The sequence below is a fragment of the Babylonia areolata genome, chromosome 33 (assembly GCF_041734735.1).
Source record: "Babylonia areolata isolate BAREFJ2019XMU chromosome 33, ASM4173473v1, whole genome shotgun sequence".
NCBI lineage: Eukaryota > Metazoa > Mollusca > Gastropoda > Neogastropoda > Buccinidae > Babylonia > Babylonia areolata.
In genome coordinates this window covers 23,021,499-23,037,508 of record NC_134908.1, presented here as the reverse complement: position 1 = coordinate 23,037,508, position 16,010 = coordinate 23,021,499, and the positions used below count along the sequence as shown (strand labels likewise).

At 43.9% G+C, this 16,010-nt stretch overlaps 1 protein-coding gene across 1 annotated transcript; it reads left to right on the top strand.

The window, feature by feature from the left end:
* The first annotated feature begins 4,450 nt into the window (after positions 1 to 4,450).
* On the top strand, positions 4,451 to 14,293 carry LOC143277073 (large ribosomal subunit protein uL5-like). The gene is made up of 6 exons (XM_076581812.1): positions 4,451 to 4,535; positions 6,091 to 6,247; positions 7,489 to 7,595; positions 9,763 to 9,910; positions 11,817 to 11,911; positions 14,190 to 14,293. The coding sequence occupies exons 1-6, from the start codon at positions 4,530 to 4,532 to the stop codon at positions 14,217 to 14,219; spliced, it is 543 nt and encodes a 180-aa protein (XP_076437927.1). The 5' UTR covers positions 4,451 to 4,529; the 3' UTR covers positions 14,220 to 14,293.
* The last annotated feature ends 1,717 nt before the right edge of the window (positions 14,294 to 16,010 follow it).

Below are 16,010 nucleotides of genomic sequence, written 5' to 3'. Positions count from 1 at the left end.
AGCGCAAAGTTGCCACAGCCATTTTGGTCTTGCAAGGTTGAACACTGCCACTCCGTTGCCCCAAATGATCATTCAGTGTTCATTGTTAGCAGACGTTTACAGTTCATTAACATAGTTTGCTTTAAACATTTTCTGCTAGACACGGCGTAAATCCACTGAAAACTACCACGGGTTATGATTTCTATTTTTGAGACGATGTAAGCGATACTAAATTTGTCGCGTTCAGAGCGCCATGCACCGACAGGCTGCGTTCAGGGAAACTTAAAGAGAGGTGCCCGATAAAAGAATGACTGAACACTCTCTCCTCCGTCCATCCGATCATTCAAAACATATTCAGAGACGAGCACGTAAAATCAGTGTGTGTGTGTGTGTGTGTGTGTGTGTGTGCCGTGTGTGTGCCGTGTGTGTGTGTGTGTGTGTGTGTGTGTGCCGTGTGTGTGTGTGTGTGTGTGTGTGTGCCGTGTGTGTGTGTGTGTGTGTGTGTGCGCGCGTGTGTGTGTGTGCGCCGTGTGTGTGTGTGTGTGCCGTGTGTGTGTGCGTGTGTGTGTGTGTGCCTTGTGTGTGTGCCTAGGGTTAGAACTACTGCTCTGTAGACCTTAAGCTTGGTCTCAAGACCAATGCCTCTTCTGTTCCAGACATTTGCATTGAGTCTACCAAAAGTTGCGCTTGCTCTTGCAATCCTGACGTTCACTTCATCGTCGATGGTCGCATTTCGTGACAGTGTGCTGCCAAGGTATGTGAACCGCTCCACCGCACTGAGTCTCTGACCATTGACTGTGATGTTGGGCTCAACGTGGGATTTCCCTGGGGCTGGCTGATGAAGAACTTCAGTTTTCCTCGTGCTGATGGTAAGGCCGAAGTTCCTGCTGGCAGTGGCAAACTTGTCGACGCTGAGTTGCATGTCAGCTTCAGATCCAGCATTGAGGGCACAATCATCAGCAAACAAAAAGTCGCTGATGATGTCTGTCATGACCTTCGTTTTTGCTTGAAGTCTTCTGAGGTTAAACAGCTTGCCATCTGTTCGGTACTTTAGGCCGATTCCACCATTGCCGTCTCTGAAGGCATCAGTAAGCATTGCAGAGAACATGAGGCTGAACAGTGTTGGAGCCAGGACGCAGCCTTGTTTGACGCCATTTGTGACAGGAAAAGGAGCAGATGTTTCACCATTGTCCTGGACTCGAGCCTGCACGCCTTCATGGAATTGGCTGACCAAGGAAATAAATTTCCGAGGACATCCGTACTTGGCCATGAGCTTCCACAGTCCCTCTCTACTCACGGTGTCGAAGGCCTTAGTGAGGTCGACATAGGTGGAGAACAGATCAGCATTTTGCTCCTGACATTTCTCTTGCAGCTGCCTTGCAGCAATCACCATGTCGGTGGTTCCGCGCTCTTTCCAGAATTCACATTGGCTCTCAGGCAAATGACCTTGGTCAAGGTGTGCTGTGAGGTGGTTTAGTAGGATCCTGGCAAGTATCTTGCCTGCGATGGAGAGCAAGGAAATGCCCTGATGGTTATCACAGGCTTGCCGGTTCCCCTTTCGCTTGTACAAGTGAATAATAGATGCATCTTTGAAAACCTGGGGGATCGTCTCTTCTTTCCACATGAGTGAGTACAGCTGATGGAGCTTCTCAGTCAGCACAGTGCCTCCATCCTTGTAGACCTCTGCTGGTATGGAGTCTGAGCCAGGTGCTTTGCCACTGGATAGCAGACGGATTGCTTTCTGGGTTTCAAGAAGTGTTGCTTCGTTGATGGGGACTTGTGGGAGACGGTCTATGCCTTCATCATTTATGGAGGAAGGGCGATTTAGGACACTGTTGTGCTCAGCCCAGCGTTCGAGAATTTTCTCCTTCTCGGTTATCAAGGTATTCCCATCTGCACTGAGGAGGGGGGGGGGGGGGGATGATCCTGAGGATGTGGGGCCGTTGACTTCTTTTAAGGCATCATATCGTGCCTGTCAGCATATCCCTGGATCTCATCAGCTTTGTCACTCAGCCACTTATCCTGCATCTGACGTAACTTTTGCTGAACAGTCCTGCGGATAGCATTGTACGCATCCTTTTTTGATGTGGACTTTGGGTTGCTCAGGTAGGCTTGATGCAGATGGCGTTTCTCATCCAGAAGCTGCTTGATTTCATCACAGTTTTCATCAAACCAGTCTTTGTGCTTTCTGGTCATGGGTCCCAGGGTCTCTGAAGCTGTACTATAGATCAGCTCGCGCAGGGTCCTCCAGTCAGACTCCACATTCTGGTTGTCCAGAGAGGCGGATTCCAGACGATCTTCCAGCAGCTCCACAAAGGTCTGTTTGATGGTGATGTTTTTCAGCTTAGCGATGTTGAGCCGTTTTTTCGAATATTCAGCTTCGAGACTACAAAGCGATGGTCTGTCCAACACTTGGCGCCGCACATGGTCTTTGTCACACGTACATCTTGCCTATCCCTTTTCCTGACGATGACATAATCGATGAGATGCCAATGCTTTGAGCGAGGGTGCATCCATGACGTCCTGTTACGGGTAGGGAGGCAGAAAACTGTGTTGGTTACCAGCAGTTCGTGCTCTGCACAGGTCTGAAGCAAAAGCAATCCATTTGGGTTGCAGTGGCCCACACCGTGCTTTCCAATCACTCCATCCCAGGAGATGTAGTCAGAGCCAACTCTAGCATTGAAGTCCCCAAGAATGATGAGCTTGTCTGCTTTTGGGATGACAGAGTGAAGGTTCTCATAGAACTTCGCCTTCACTTCATCCAGGTTGGTCATGGTTGGGGCGTAGGCACTGACAATGGTGAGGTGCTTCTGGCCAGATGCCAGTGGGAGTTTCATGGTCATAAGCCTATCGTTGACTCCCATTGGGATTCCAGCTAGCTATCTGACAAGCGCTGTTTTTACTGCAAAACCAACGCCAGCCTCACGTCGCTCTTCGCTTCCTCGTCCACTCCAGAAGAAGGTGTAACCAGATCCCCGTTCATAGAGCTCGCCTTCGCCTGCAAGCCGAGTCTCACTCAAGGCTGCGATGTCGATGTTGTATCTGGCGAGTTCGGATGCAATTAGTGCGTTCTCCTTTGGGGTCTGTCCGCGTCATCTCTGTCCAGGAGAGTCCTTATGTTCCAAGCACCAATGGTGAGAGGAACGATCCTTGTTTTTTTTTCTTTTCTTTCTTTTTGTTTCGACTGCTGATGTAGGGTCCCCGCCAGCCGCGGTATGCTGGCCAGGGTGATGTGGAGCAGGCAATTTTTAGGGCACCTTTTCTAGCCCCTTCCTCATGCCAGGGAGGTGAGCAGTGCATTCCTAAAGAGGGCTGCTCACACGGCTGCCGAGCTCCATCGCTGCTCCTGTCGATGACTGAAGAACGACCCTATGGCCTGAGCCGCCTGTGTGCAGGTCTGCAGCTGCGACTGCCAGTGTACCCACACCTGTCGTTTCGTCGCTCGCCTGTCGCCACAGGACTTGGGGGTGATGAAAGGGTGAAGGATGAAAGGTCATTAAGCGGATGACTGATGACTTGCGCGATGAGTTTGTTTAAAGTGATGAGGAGTTGCGCAACGTCGACCTCACTCTCTCGTCCGGGTTCACCAATTTCCATTGGCAAGACTAAGTCGAGACGACTGGAGAATGAGCACGGATTCAGTCAGTGGATGACCAAGATATCCTTTCGGTGTCTCATCTTGCTCTCTGCACTCCACAGTGCGTTGCTGTAACCGCCTTCCTCTCCGTTGAACCGATACGTTTCTTCCGCAGATTCTGCCGGATCCAGACTTCGCATGCATGGGTAGACACACCCCGGGGGCCAACTGCGTGTGGCATGCACACAGCACGGTGGAGCTAGATGGCCGTCGGAGGCTCTCCTGAGCCGACGCCCTTTTAAGGATCTCGTTTTTAATTCCATAAGGGTGTCTAGCCACCCGCCTCACCAGTCCCGGAAGGAAGCGGTGGGAGTGCCGGTTTAATCGCTGGCAACCCGACCCTGAACAGGTTGTACTGGATTACAGGTTACCAGTAGCAGATCTAATGACCTGACCTGACCTAAGATACTGACCTGACCGGCCGATACTGACTCAGTGAAGTATGATATCAATCAATGAATCAATCAATATATATCTAAATATATTCATGCACACAGGGCCTGACCAAGTGCGTGGGTTAATGCTGCTGGTCAGGCATTTGCCTAGCAGATGTGGTGTAGGGTATATATATTTTTTTTTATGGATTAATTTTTTGTTCCGATCGAGCGCAGATACGCCTTCTTTTTAAACTGAACACGGTCGTGCAATCATTTGTTCGACAGAGAAGACACACACAAAAAAGAATAGAAAAAAAAGACTCGTCAAAATACGTGGTCTTACAGGCTGTGCTTAACGATCTATTAGCGTGAGCACTTGCTCCGTGGAATCTAGTGTAGTTCTAGGCGTGCGTCCAGTATACGTTGTGTATAATAATGAACGTCTGTGCTGTGTATAGTCATATTGCAAGAGGGGAAGCAATCAGAATTCCCGGAAGGAGCCTTTCTAAACGTACTTCCTTCTGAAGACAACACTCATGGCTGTAAGTAGCGAAGATGTTTGTTTGAAAATGTGATCGTCGAACATCCATTTTATTTCGCTTATATATTGCTGCAGTTTTGATTTAATGGTTAATATAACGAGTTCTTTTTGCCTCGGTAGTATTATTTTGGAAATTGGTTTATGTGGGATGAGCGAATGATGCATGCTGTCTCTTTCGATCCTCGACGATCCTCGTCGAATCCTTTGCTTGTTCTAAGTTTTTGATCACATGAAGAAAAAAAACTGTCACGATTTCTTACAACACTTTTTTTTTTTATTTTATTTTTTTACAATATATATGAAATAACGGTAAAGAAAAAGCACCTAACAACAAACAATTCTGTTTGCACTGTTTCCAGCGTTAAACCATTTTTTATTTCGCTACTTTCCCCAACTTGGCCACAGCTGCACGGGGACCAGACATAAGAAAGACCCTTTGAAAGTATATTTTTATAAAGTAATTTAGCGTCTTTTGAATTACTCAGTTTTGCTCTTAATGCAAATTTTATGTCCATGTTAAAACTTTGGTGCCAATTAATTTTTAGTGATGTTGGTGCGTGAAAACAAAATCGAAGCAACACAGCCAGCTATAATACTTCTGTGTGTAGTTTGTTTTAGTTATTGGGGGCTGTCTCTTCAGCCTTCATGCTCCCCCCCCCCCCCTCCCCTCCGCATACTGCCCCTCTGCCCTCGGTGACTGTAGAGTTGAGGGACCATGTCAGGATGAGAGTAGCAAATTATGTAGTCATGATACTTATGTGCATATTTGTGGTTTAGCTAACTTAGGTTAATCGAAGAGACAACACATTGACCGTATTTGAAGGTGTATTTTCGGATGACACCTCAGTGACATTCTTTATGTGTGTATTAGAACAGCACAATGATAATGAGTGTGTGTGAGTGCACCAGATGAATAACACCACAGACAGTAATGATGATGTGTGTGGTTGTGTGTTAGGGTGACAATATTGAATAACATAGTGACGATTGTATTGTGTGTGTATCGTACAAGACTACAACAATAACACTGTTTTAGGACAGCAGTAATAACATAGACAGTGACAGTAAGTGTGTGGGTTTTTTTCAGGACAATAACACTACAGAGGTAGGGTATTAAGTGTGTATGTGTTGTGTTTGACGACAAATAACACACTGACAATAATAGTAGTGTATGTATGACTGTGCATATTTCAAAACAATAGATACTGAGATAGTAATAATAAGTGTGTATGTGTTCGAAGATGACACCACCACCACCATGGTGACAATAATGATGATAATATCTATATAGTGCTGGCTCTTGTGCAGAGACAAATCAAAGTGGCAGTGTTGTGTGTTTCAGGACGACAAGAGCACCATGGTGACAATAAACTTGTATATGTGGCAGTGTGTGTGTTTTAGAACAGCAAAAAAAACAAAACGTGTTGACAAATACATGTATGGCAGTGTGTGTTTCAGGACAACGCAGTGACAGTAAATAGATGTGCAGCAATGTGTTTCAGGATGACAATAACGTATTGTCAATAAATACATGTGTATCAATGTGTGTTTTTCAGGACGACAAGAGCAACAAGCGGGCCAAGAACCCCATGCGGGAGCTGCGGATTCGCAAGCTGTGCCTCAACATCTGTGTGGGGGAGTCCGGCGACAGACTGACCCGTGCCGCCAAGGTGCTGGAGCAGCTTACAGGGCAGCAGCCTGTCTACTCCAAAGGTAGGCATCAGGACGACGGTGGAACAGTGGTTAACCCTATGGTTGCTTTAGTCGCCGCTTGGCCACAGTTGCAGCACTGCGACTTGGAGGAAGAATGCTGCTGGCGCTGATCTGGGACTTGTAGCGTTAGAGTTAACAAACTTGCTCTACTCTTCTGTATATAGCTCCCTACTTCGCACTTCCTGCCACATATACTGGAAAAATCCTTCTCATACTTGAACCAACGCTCATGCGGTTTGGAGCGATTTTCAGCTGTGATGTTAAACTTACTTTGAACAATGAGCTCTCCAATCAGTTCAGATTGTAACCAGCAATCTTGCTTTATGCTACGATATACGGGACAGCAAGCTGCAAGTCTGATTTTAAAGTCAGTTGGTGGACAATGATTTTGCTGCTGACAGTGACAGTGGAGAAGAGTGTGCCACATGGCAGCGAACTGACAAGCGACACTGACAGCTCTGCTGCACAGCCGGTTTTCAGCTGTACTCTGCAGCTGACTTAGCTGGCTAGCAGGTGTTAGCAGCTTGAACATAGCTGGGGGTGACAGGATGAAGACGCTCATTTATAATAACAAATACAGAACACATTTTAATGATTAGATTTTTTTTTCTTTTAAGTGCATCACAAGTGAGTCTTGAAGGCCTTGCCTTTCTTGTTTATTTTTTAAGTACAGTTTGCATTGATGAAATACTTTCATGGGTGATATGTGCTCATACTTTGATGTGAGTATATTTTGAATAATTTTGAAGACTTGCTGCATTGATATCCGAATACATGCTCTCCAGAGATAACAAATTCTGAGGAGGGGTCTTGACAGTTTCACATATTCATGTGTCAGTTTTGATTCACTCGTATAGATGAAGTTGGTGACATTTCAGATGACTTGAAACTGCGTATCTTTCTCTTTTTTTTCCTCCGGAAATGTCAATGCTTGGTTATTGTTGTGAATTTTAGGTTGATGCTTTAATTTTTACTGTCATCTTGCCCTTTTCTGAGACACTGACAACAAAATTATGATAAACTGAGTGGGTTCTGTGGCATAATGTTTTGTGAAAATGACGGCCTGGCTTGCCTCCTACAGTGCTGTACAAGGCATGACCTTTTGCCATCCACACAATGGTAATACTATAATTTTATCTCTAATGAGACACTGACATTTCAGGTTGTCATGACAAAATCAGTTTGTGGGATAATGTTTGACTGACTGGAAGTGACGGGGTTTTCTTGCCTGTCTGTTACAGCCCGCTACACTGTGCGATCCTTCGGCATCCGCAGGAATGAAAAGATCGCTGTGCACTGCACCGTGCGTGGCCCCAAGGCCGAGGAAATCCTGGAGAGGGGGTTGAAGGTGAGAGTGTTGCCTCACTGTTCGTGAATTGTGGTCACATAGTAATTTACTGAGACCGTTTGTAGTCACATAGTAATTTACTGAGACCGTAGTCACATAGTAATTTACTGAGACCGTTTGTAGTCACATAGTAATTTACTGAGACCGTTTGTAGTCACATAGTAATTCACTGAGACCGTTTTGTCTTTTTTCGTGAATTGTGGCCATGAAGTAATTCATTGAGAGTGTTTCGTCGCTTTTCCTGAATTGTGGTCACATAGTAATTCACTGAGACTGGTTGCTTTTCTTGAATTGTGGTCATGTAGTAATTCACATGACTGTTTCCTAACTTTTCGTGAATTGTGGTCATGTGATAATTCACTGTTTCCTCCCATTTTGTGTATTGTGGTTATTTAGTATTTGCTGAGACTGTTTTGTCGCTGTTCATGAATTGTGGTCACATAGTAATTCACTGAGACTTTCCTCTCATTTTGTGAATTGTGACCGCATAGTAATTCAGTGAGACTTTTCTCACTTATTGTGAACTATGGTCACATAGTAATTCACTTTAATTTACAGTCTTGTGGTCACATAGTAATTTACTTTAATATTTGAATTTACGGTCTTTAGTTTTAAGTCTCGTCACTGTTTGATATTTGATGGTGCTAGTATTACATGGGGAGTAGGTGGGAAACACCATCTTTTGTGCCTTTGTGAGTGTGTGGGGGCAGGTGTACTTTAGAATGAGATAGTTTTCAAGGCATGCAGTTTGTTCTACACATGTATCCACTTAATGTCTTTAGCCTTGATGGGGTCTACACAATTGGCTGGGCCATAAACAAGAAAACACCAGCTTTTGTTGTGGTAAATAAAACTGAGAAGTTGGCAAAATCGCAGTTGAATGTAATACATTTTCCATCCTACAACTTTTTGCCCCCGAAGTCTGACCCTGCAGATAATCAGCTGTGAGGACTCTGTCCATGCAGAGTTTGACTGTCAGTTGGTGTCAGCTTACACTCTTCATGCTTAACAGTCCAGTCGTTATTTGATGACAAATTTGATTGTCTCAACAGCTGGGTAGTTAAAAGCATTGGGCTTTAAATCTGAGGGTCTCAAGTTTGAATCCCAGTTGTGGCACCTGATGGTTTAAGAGCATGGAGATTTTTGGAGGGGGTAATAGACATAAATGTCCACTCATTTATACGTGTGAAAGTGCGAGTTGCAACCCATGAAAAAAGACTGATAAACTTGGTTACATTTGTGCTGTTTTCTGCAGTTCTTGATCAGGTCTGTATAAGTTAGGGTAGGGGGTTTTTTTTGGTGGTTTTCTTCACTTTTTGGGGGTTGGATCTACATTTTTTTTCCCCATTGTTTTTTGACAAGTCTGTATTCCCCCCCGATCCCCCACTGATCTGTGTTAGGTCTGTGTTTTTCCCCAGTTTTTTGACAAGTCGAGGTGTTTTTTTTTCACTATTCTGGGTCTGGTCTGTGTTTTTTTCAATGCCATTGGCAAGTCGAGGGTTTTTTTTCACTGTTCTGGGTCTGGTCTGTGTTTTTTTCAATGCCATTGGCAAGTCGAGGGTTTTTTTTTCACTGTTCTGGGTCTGGTCTGTGTTTTTTTTCACTGTTCTGGGTCTGGTCTGTGTTTTTTTCCACTGTTCTGGGTCTGATCTCTGTTTTTTTCACTGTTCTGGGTCTGGTCTGTGTTTTTTTTCACTGTTCTGGGTCTGGTCTGTGTTTTTCACTGTTCTGGGTCTGGTCTGTGTTTTTTTCAATGCCATTGGCAAGTCGAGGGTTTTTTTTTCACTGTTCTGGGTCTGGTCTGTGTTTTTTTTCACTGTTCTGGGTCTGGTCTGTGTTTTTTTCCACTGTTCTGGGTCTGATCTCTGTTTTTTTCACTGTTCTGGGTCTGGTCTGTGTTTTTTTTTCACTGTTCTGGGTCTGGTCTGTGTTTTTCACTGTTCTGGGTCTGGTCTGTGTTTTTTTCAATGCCATTGGCAAGTCGAGGGTTTTTTTTCACTGTCTGGGTCTGGTCTGTTTTTTCCACACTTTTTTTTGACTAGTCTACAATTTTTCCACTCTCCTGGGTCAAGTCTACAGTCCCCCCCAGCCCCCCAACACCTCCTTTTTTTTTGTTGTTGTTGCTGTTGACAAGTCAAGGGTTTCACTCCGCTGTGTGTGTGTGCAGGTGCGTGAATACGAGTTGCGCAAGAACAACTTCTCTGACACGGGCAACTTTGGCTTTGGCATCCAGGAGCACATTGACTTGGGCATCAAGTATGACCCCAGCATCGGTATCTACGGCATGGACTTCTACGTTGTGCTGTGCAGACCTGGTGAGTGCTGTTGATGTATTTTTAGATTCATCATTAAAAAAAAAAATTTATTGTGTTATTCTTTGGCACAGAAGATAGTGGAGCAATGGCCTAGAGGTAACGTTTCCGCCTAGGAAGCGAGAGAATTTGATTGCACTGGTTCAGATCTTAGCACAGTCTCCGATATTTTTTACCCCTTCACTGGACCGTGAGTGGCTGCCTGGACGCTAGTTATTGGAATGAGATGATAAACCGAAGTTTGTGTTTGGCTTGCATGTAGCGCACGTAGAAGAACCCACAGCAACAAAAGGGTTGTTCCTGGTTAAATTCTGTAGAAAAATCCACTTTGATAGGAACACAGAAAAAATTTTTTTAAACTGCAAGCAGGAAAAAATACCATAAAATGGGTGGCGCTCTCAGTGTAGGGATGAGCTCTCTCTTAGGAGAGCAGCCTAGAATGAATTTCACACAGAAATCTGTTGTGACAAAAATTTCCTAATACAAATATAAGTAATACAAATAGAGCATTTCTGTGTGTGAAATAGGGGCTGTTCTCTCCCCAAGGAGAAGTTTGTTGTCACACTACAGTGCCACCCATTCTTTGTCTTCTTCTCTTCGCCTGCAAGTACTTTTGTTTTACTTTTTTTTTTTAATAGAATTTTGCCATGGGTTCTTTCACATGCACACAGTGCATGCTATTCTTGAAACCTCAGTTTATCATCACATCTGAACCTCAGTTTATCATCACATCTGAACCTCAGTTTATCGTCACATCTAAACCTCAGTTTATCATCACATCAGAACCACATCTGAACCTCAGTTTATCATCACATCTGAACCTCAGTTTATCCTCACATCTGAACTTCAGTTTATCGTCACATCTGAACCACATCTGAACCTCAGTTTATCGTCACAGCTGAACATCTGTTTATCCTCACATCTGAACGACTAGTGTCCAGGCAACTACTTAAGGTCTGGTGGAGAGAGAGAAAAATGTATTACTGTTGAATGTGAGATTCGATCCTGTGCACTCAGATTCTCTTCTTCCAAGGCGGACATGCTACCATGTTGTATTGTTCACTGATGACATGTTACCATGTTGTATTGTTCACTGATGACATGTTACCTATTACCATGTTGTATTGTTCACTGATGACATGTTACCATGTTTTGTTCACTGATGACATGTTACCATGTTGTATTGTTCACTGATGACATGTTACCTGTTACCATGTTGTATTGTTCACTAATGCACCTGTTGTGTCCAGGTTTCAGCATCTCTCAGCTGTGCCATGTTGTCATTGAAATCATCTGTTGTTCAGCATCTCAGCTGTGCCATGTTGTCATTGAAATCATCTGTTGTTCAGCATCTCTCTGCTGTGCCATGTTGTCATTGAAATCATCTGTTCAACATCTCTCAGCTGTGCCATGTTGTCATTGAAATCATCTGTTGTTCAACATCTCTCTGCTGTGCCTTGTTGTCATTGAAATCATTTGTTGTTCAGCATCTCTCAGCTGTGCCATGTTGTCATTGAAGTCATCTGTTGTTCACCATCTCTCTGCTGTGCCATGTTGTCCTTGAAATCATCTGTTCAACATCTCTCAGCTGTGCCATGTTGTCATTGAAATCATCTGTTGTTCAACATCTCTCAGCTGTGCCTTGTTGTCATTGAAATCATTTGTTGTTCAGCATCTCTCAGCTGTGCCATGTTGTCATTGAAATCATCTGTTGTTCAGCATCTCTCAGCTGTGCCATGTTGTCCTTGAAATCATCTGTTGTTCATCATCTCTCAGCTGTGCCATGTTGTCATTGAAATCATCTGTTGTTCATCATCTCTCAGCTGTGCCATGTTGTCATTGAAATCATCTGTTGTTCATCATCTCTCAGCTGTGCCATGTTGTCATTGAAATCATCTGTTGTGTCCAGGTTTCAACATCTCTCAGCGTCGTCGGCAAAAGAGCCGTGTGGGGGCTCCTCACCGCATCTCCAAAGAGGAGTCCATAAAGTGGTTCCAGAGCAAGGTATGTGTGTGTATGATAGTCTGTGTACTTTGACCATCAGAACAGCTGCAGAGGCCAGTGCTGTCTTGACTATCTGGGCGAGAAATTTAGTGTAGAGTAGAGGATTCCATTGGTTCCACAGCAAGCAATGTGTGTATGTATGATGGTGTCTGACTAACCATCAGAACAACTGAGAAGACAGCTGCTGTCCCAACTATCAGGGCTAGAAATGTATTGTGTCGAGTAGAGGAGTCCATACGTTGGTTCTGGAACAAGGTATGTTTGTATGTATGATAGTTGTGTGTGGCTATAGCCATCAGAACACCTGAGGCAGTTGCTGAGATGTTTCCTAATTGCAAGCATGCTTGTGTGCTAGTGGTGAGGGCGAGGGGTACATGAGCAGTGAAACTAATACAAGGCGAGATGTAGATTTATCGTTACCTTGCTGTAACGTTGCTTTGAGAGCTACTTAGCCTTGACCGGTGAGAATCTGGCCTCTCTTGCCACAAGGTGGAATAGGAATACACACATTCCTAGCGTGTCTCATGAGAAGCTTGCATAACTAGCTTGTTAGAAACGCGTCTCAGTCCTGACTATCTGGGCTAGAGTTTGATACACGTAGAGTGTCTTGGTCAGTTTATGTCCCAACTCTCTGGGCCAAAAGGGTTTAGGACAGATGCTTTGGGTTGATCCACAACGGCCAGCCTATTGAACTATCCCCAAAGGCTGCCGCACAAAGAGCCAGTGCAGTCTTGCCTCCTACATTGAGAGCATTATACCTTCATGAAAGAGTATGCTGCAAAGGAATTCCTACTGCAGTGGAGAAACTATTTGTCATACAGATCTCACTTTGATACTTGTCAAACCGTAAGCATATATCAATCTCTGATATGAGCTGAGTTAGCCAGGCCTAACACAATTGTGGGCTGTTGATAAATACAGATGTGGGCTGTTGATAAATACAGATGTGGGCTGATGATAAATAAATACAGATGTGGGCTGTTGATAAATACAGATGTGGGCTGTTGATCAATCAGATGTGGGCTGTTGATAAATACAGATGTGGGCTGTTGATCAATCAGATGTGGGCTGTTGAAAAATACAGATGTGGGCTGTTGATAAATATTACAGATGCTTGCCTGTTTCACTCTTTTTCTTTCTTCAATTTATGTGCAGTATACATTTGTAATTGTATTTCTTTTTATCACAACAGATTTCTCTGTGTGAAATTCAGGCTGCTCTCCCCAGGGAGAGCGCATCGCCACACTACAGCGCCACCCCCTTTTTTTCTTTTTTTTTGTAATTTTTCCTGTGCAGTTTTATTTGTTTTTCCTATCAAAGTGGATTTTTCTACAGAATTTTGCAGGAACACCCTTTTGTTGCCATGGATTCTTTACATGCGCTAAGTGCATGCTGCACACGTGACCTCAGTTTATCGTCTTACCCGAACGACTAGCGTCCAGACCACCACTCAAAGTCTAGTGGAGGGGGAGAAAATATCAGTGGCTGAGCCGTGATTTGAACCAGCACGCTCAGATTCTCTCGCTTCCAAGGCAGACGTGTTACCTCCAGGCCATCACTCCAGTTTCAGTTTCAGTAGCTCAAGGAGGCGCCACTACGTTCGGACAAATCCATATACGCTACACTGCATTTGCCAAGCAGATGCCTGACCAGCAGCGTAACCCAACGCGCTTTGTCAGGCCTTGAGAAAAAAAAAAAAAAAAAAAAATACAGGAAATAAGTTCCTAAAGGCTCCTTAATTTAATATCTATTCCTGGGATACAAATTGATTATAAGTGCTGTGGTATAATAACATTACATTTTTTTTCCTTATCCTATTAGAAATGTATGAGAATGAGACTGTGAGTAGTCTCATAGAATTTTTAATTTCACAGCTTATGTTTTTGTTGGGGGATCTCACTCAGATTTATTGATATTTATATGGTGCCTATCTTCAGTCAGAGACAGAACCCTTTGAGCTTTGCAAACTGAGTCATTTGCTCAGCAGGCTGGACTACCCAGGTGGAATGACAGCTGCTTCGTCACGGGTTTCTGGGATGAACTGAATATTTTTATTTTTTAATTAATGATCTTGTATTTATTTATTATTTTTGCCTCTTTTTATGAACATGTATGTACTTATTATTTTCAACTCTTTTTTAATTTTATGGACTTGTACTTATTACTTATTTTTATTACTTTTTGATGAACATCTTTTTTTTTATGAACTTGTATTCACTGATTATTTTTCTCTCATTTTGACAGACATGTGTTTACGTATGACTGTTGTGTGTTTCAGTATGACGGCATCATCTTGCCAGGGAAGTGAACCACAGTACATCAGTGAGAAAAAAAATGCAGGAAAGACTGTTGCCTGAAATAAATAGTGACAGGAGAGAAAAAGTCATGTTCTGAGCTTTTTTTTGTGAAGGGAGTGTGTGTGTATGTGTGCATTTGATAACTGCGAGTTATGTCAGCAGTGACTCTGTGTGTGTGTGTGTGCATTTGACAACTGTGAGTTGTGTCAGCAATGACTCTGTGTGTGTGTGTGTGTGCATTTGACAACTGTGAGTTGTGTCAGCAATGACAGTGTGTGTGTGTGTGTGTGCATATGGCAACTGTGAGTTGTGTCAGCAATGACAGTGTGTGTGTGTGCATATGACAACTGTGAGTTGTGTCAGCAATGACAGTGTGTGTGTGTGTGTGTGCATATGACAACTGTGAGTTGTGTCAGCAATGACAGTGTGTGTGCATTTGACAACTGTGAGTTGTGTCAGCAGTGACTGTGTGTGTGTACGAGCACTCACACGTTACACCTGTGTGAGTGGAGTTACCAATGTCATGAACTGAGGGGTGTTTATTCTGCCTTCTGATGGGTGCAACATCTGAGGGATTAAAGCATTGTGCGTTTATTGATCTGAGGGTCCTGGGTTCAAATCCTGGTACCGCTGCCTGCTGGGATATATCCGATCTCTCGGGTCAACAGACCTGCTAGTGTCTGAACCCCTCCTTTGTGTGTATACACATGCAGATTAAATATGCATGTTAAAAAAAAAAATGTAGCCACATGTGACAAAGGTTAGTGGTCATCTGTCATCTCTTTTATCTGAGATGTGTTGTGGCTTGTATAGATCAATCCACATGCACCGAGACCTCCATTGGCGCACTGAAAAAGACCCCATGACAACTAAAGTGTTGTCCTCTGGCAAAGTTCTGTTGAAGAAATCCTCTGATAAGGTACACGTGTGCAGTGAAGCCTCCTTGTATTTTTAAATTAAAAAAAAAAAAAAAAAAAAATTGTATTTCTTTTTATCACAACAGATCTTGTGTGAAATTCAGGCTGCTCTCCCCAGGGAGAGCGTGTCGCTATACTACAGCGCCACCCATTTTTTTGTATTTTTTCCTGCGTGCAGTTTTATTTGTTTTTCCTATTGAAGTGGATTTTTTATACAGATTATGTTGGGAACAACACTTTTTTTACCATGGGTTCTTTTACGTGCGCAAAGTGCATGTTGCACACTGGACCTTGGTTTATCGTCTCATCCGAATGACTAGCGTCGAGACCATCACTCCAAGTCTCATGGAGGGGGAGAAAATATCGGCGGCTGAGCCGTGATTCGAAGCGGCGTGCTCAGATTCTCTCGCTTCCTAGGTGGACGCAATTCCTCAAGGCCATCACACTGGGAAAACGAGCTGAAAACAGACCTTGAAACTCTGAACCCATGACTAAAGTGTCCTCTGGCAAAATACTGTGGAAAAACCCTCTCTCATAGGTATATATATATATAGAGAGAGAGAGACATGAAAGGTACACAGATATGTGTGATGCACCTGAGACTTCACTTGGCATGTTTGGTTGAGCAGCTGTCAGGCATCTGCCTAGCAGATGCGTAGTGATGCCTCCGTGGGAAACAAACTAAAAACTGAAACCTTGAGACAAACACTGAACACCTGGCAAAAGTGCAAAATTCTGTGGAAGAATGCTCTCTGATTAGTACACACACACACACACATTGTGTGTGTATACTATGAATGCATGATCGATACTCAGACATACATGCATGCACTGGAGGCCTGACTTGGCATGTTGGGTTGTGCTGCTGTCAGGAATCGGCCTGGC

Excerpts from the sequence above, each read along its gene's own strand:
- LOC143277073 (XM_076581812.1), top strand. Across the intron at positions 9,911-11,816 it reads CGTTGTGCTGTGCAGACCTG|GTTTCAACATCTCTCAGCGT; the intron begins GTGAGTGCTGTT and ends TGTTGTGTCCAG. Across the intron at positions 11,912-14,189 it reads TAAAGTGGTTCCAGAGCAAG|TATGACGGCATCATCTTGCC; the intron begins GTATGTGTGTGT and ends TGTGTGTTTCAG.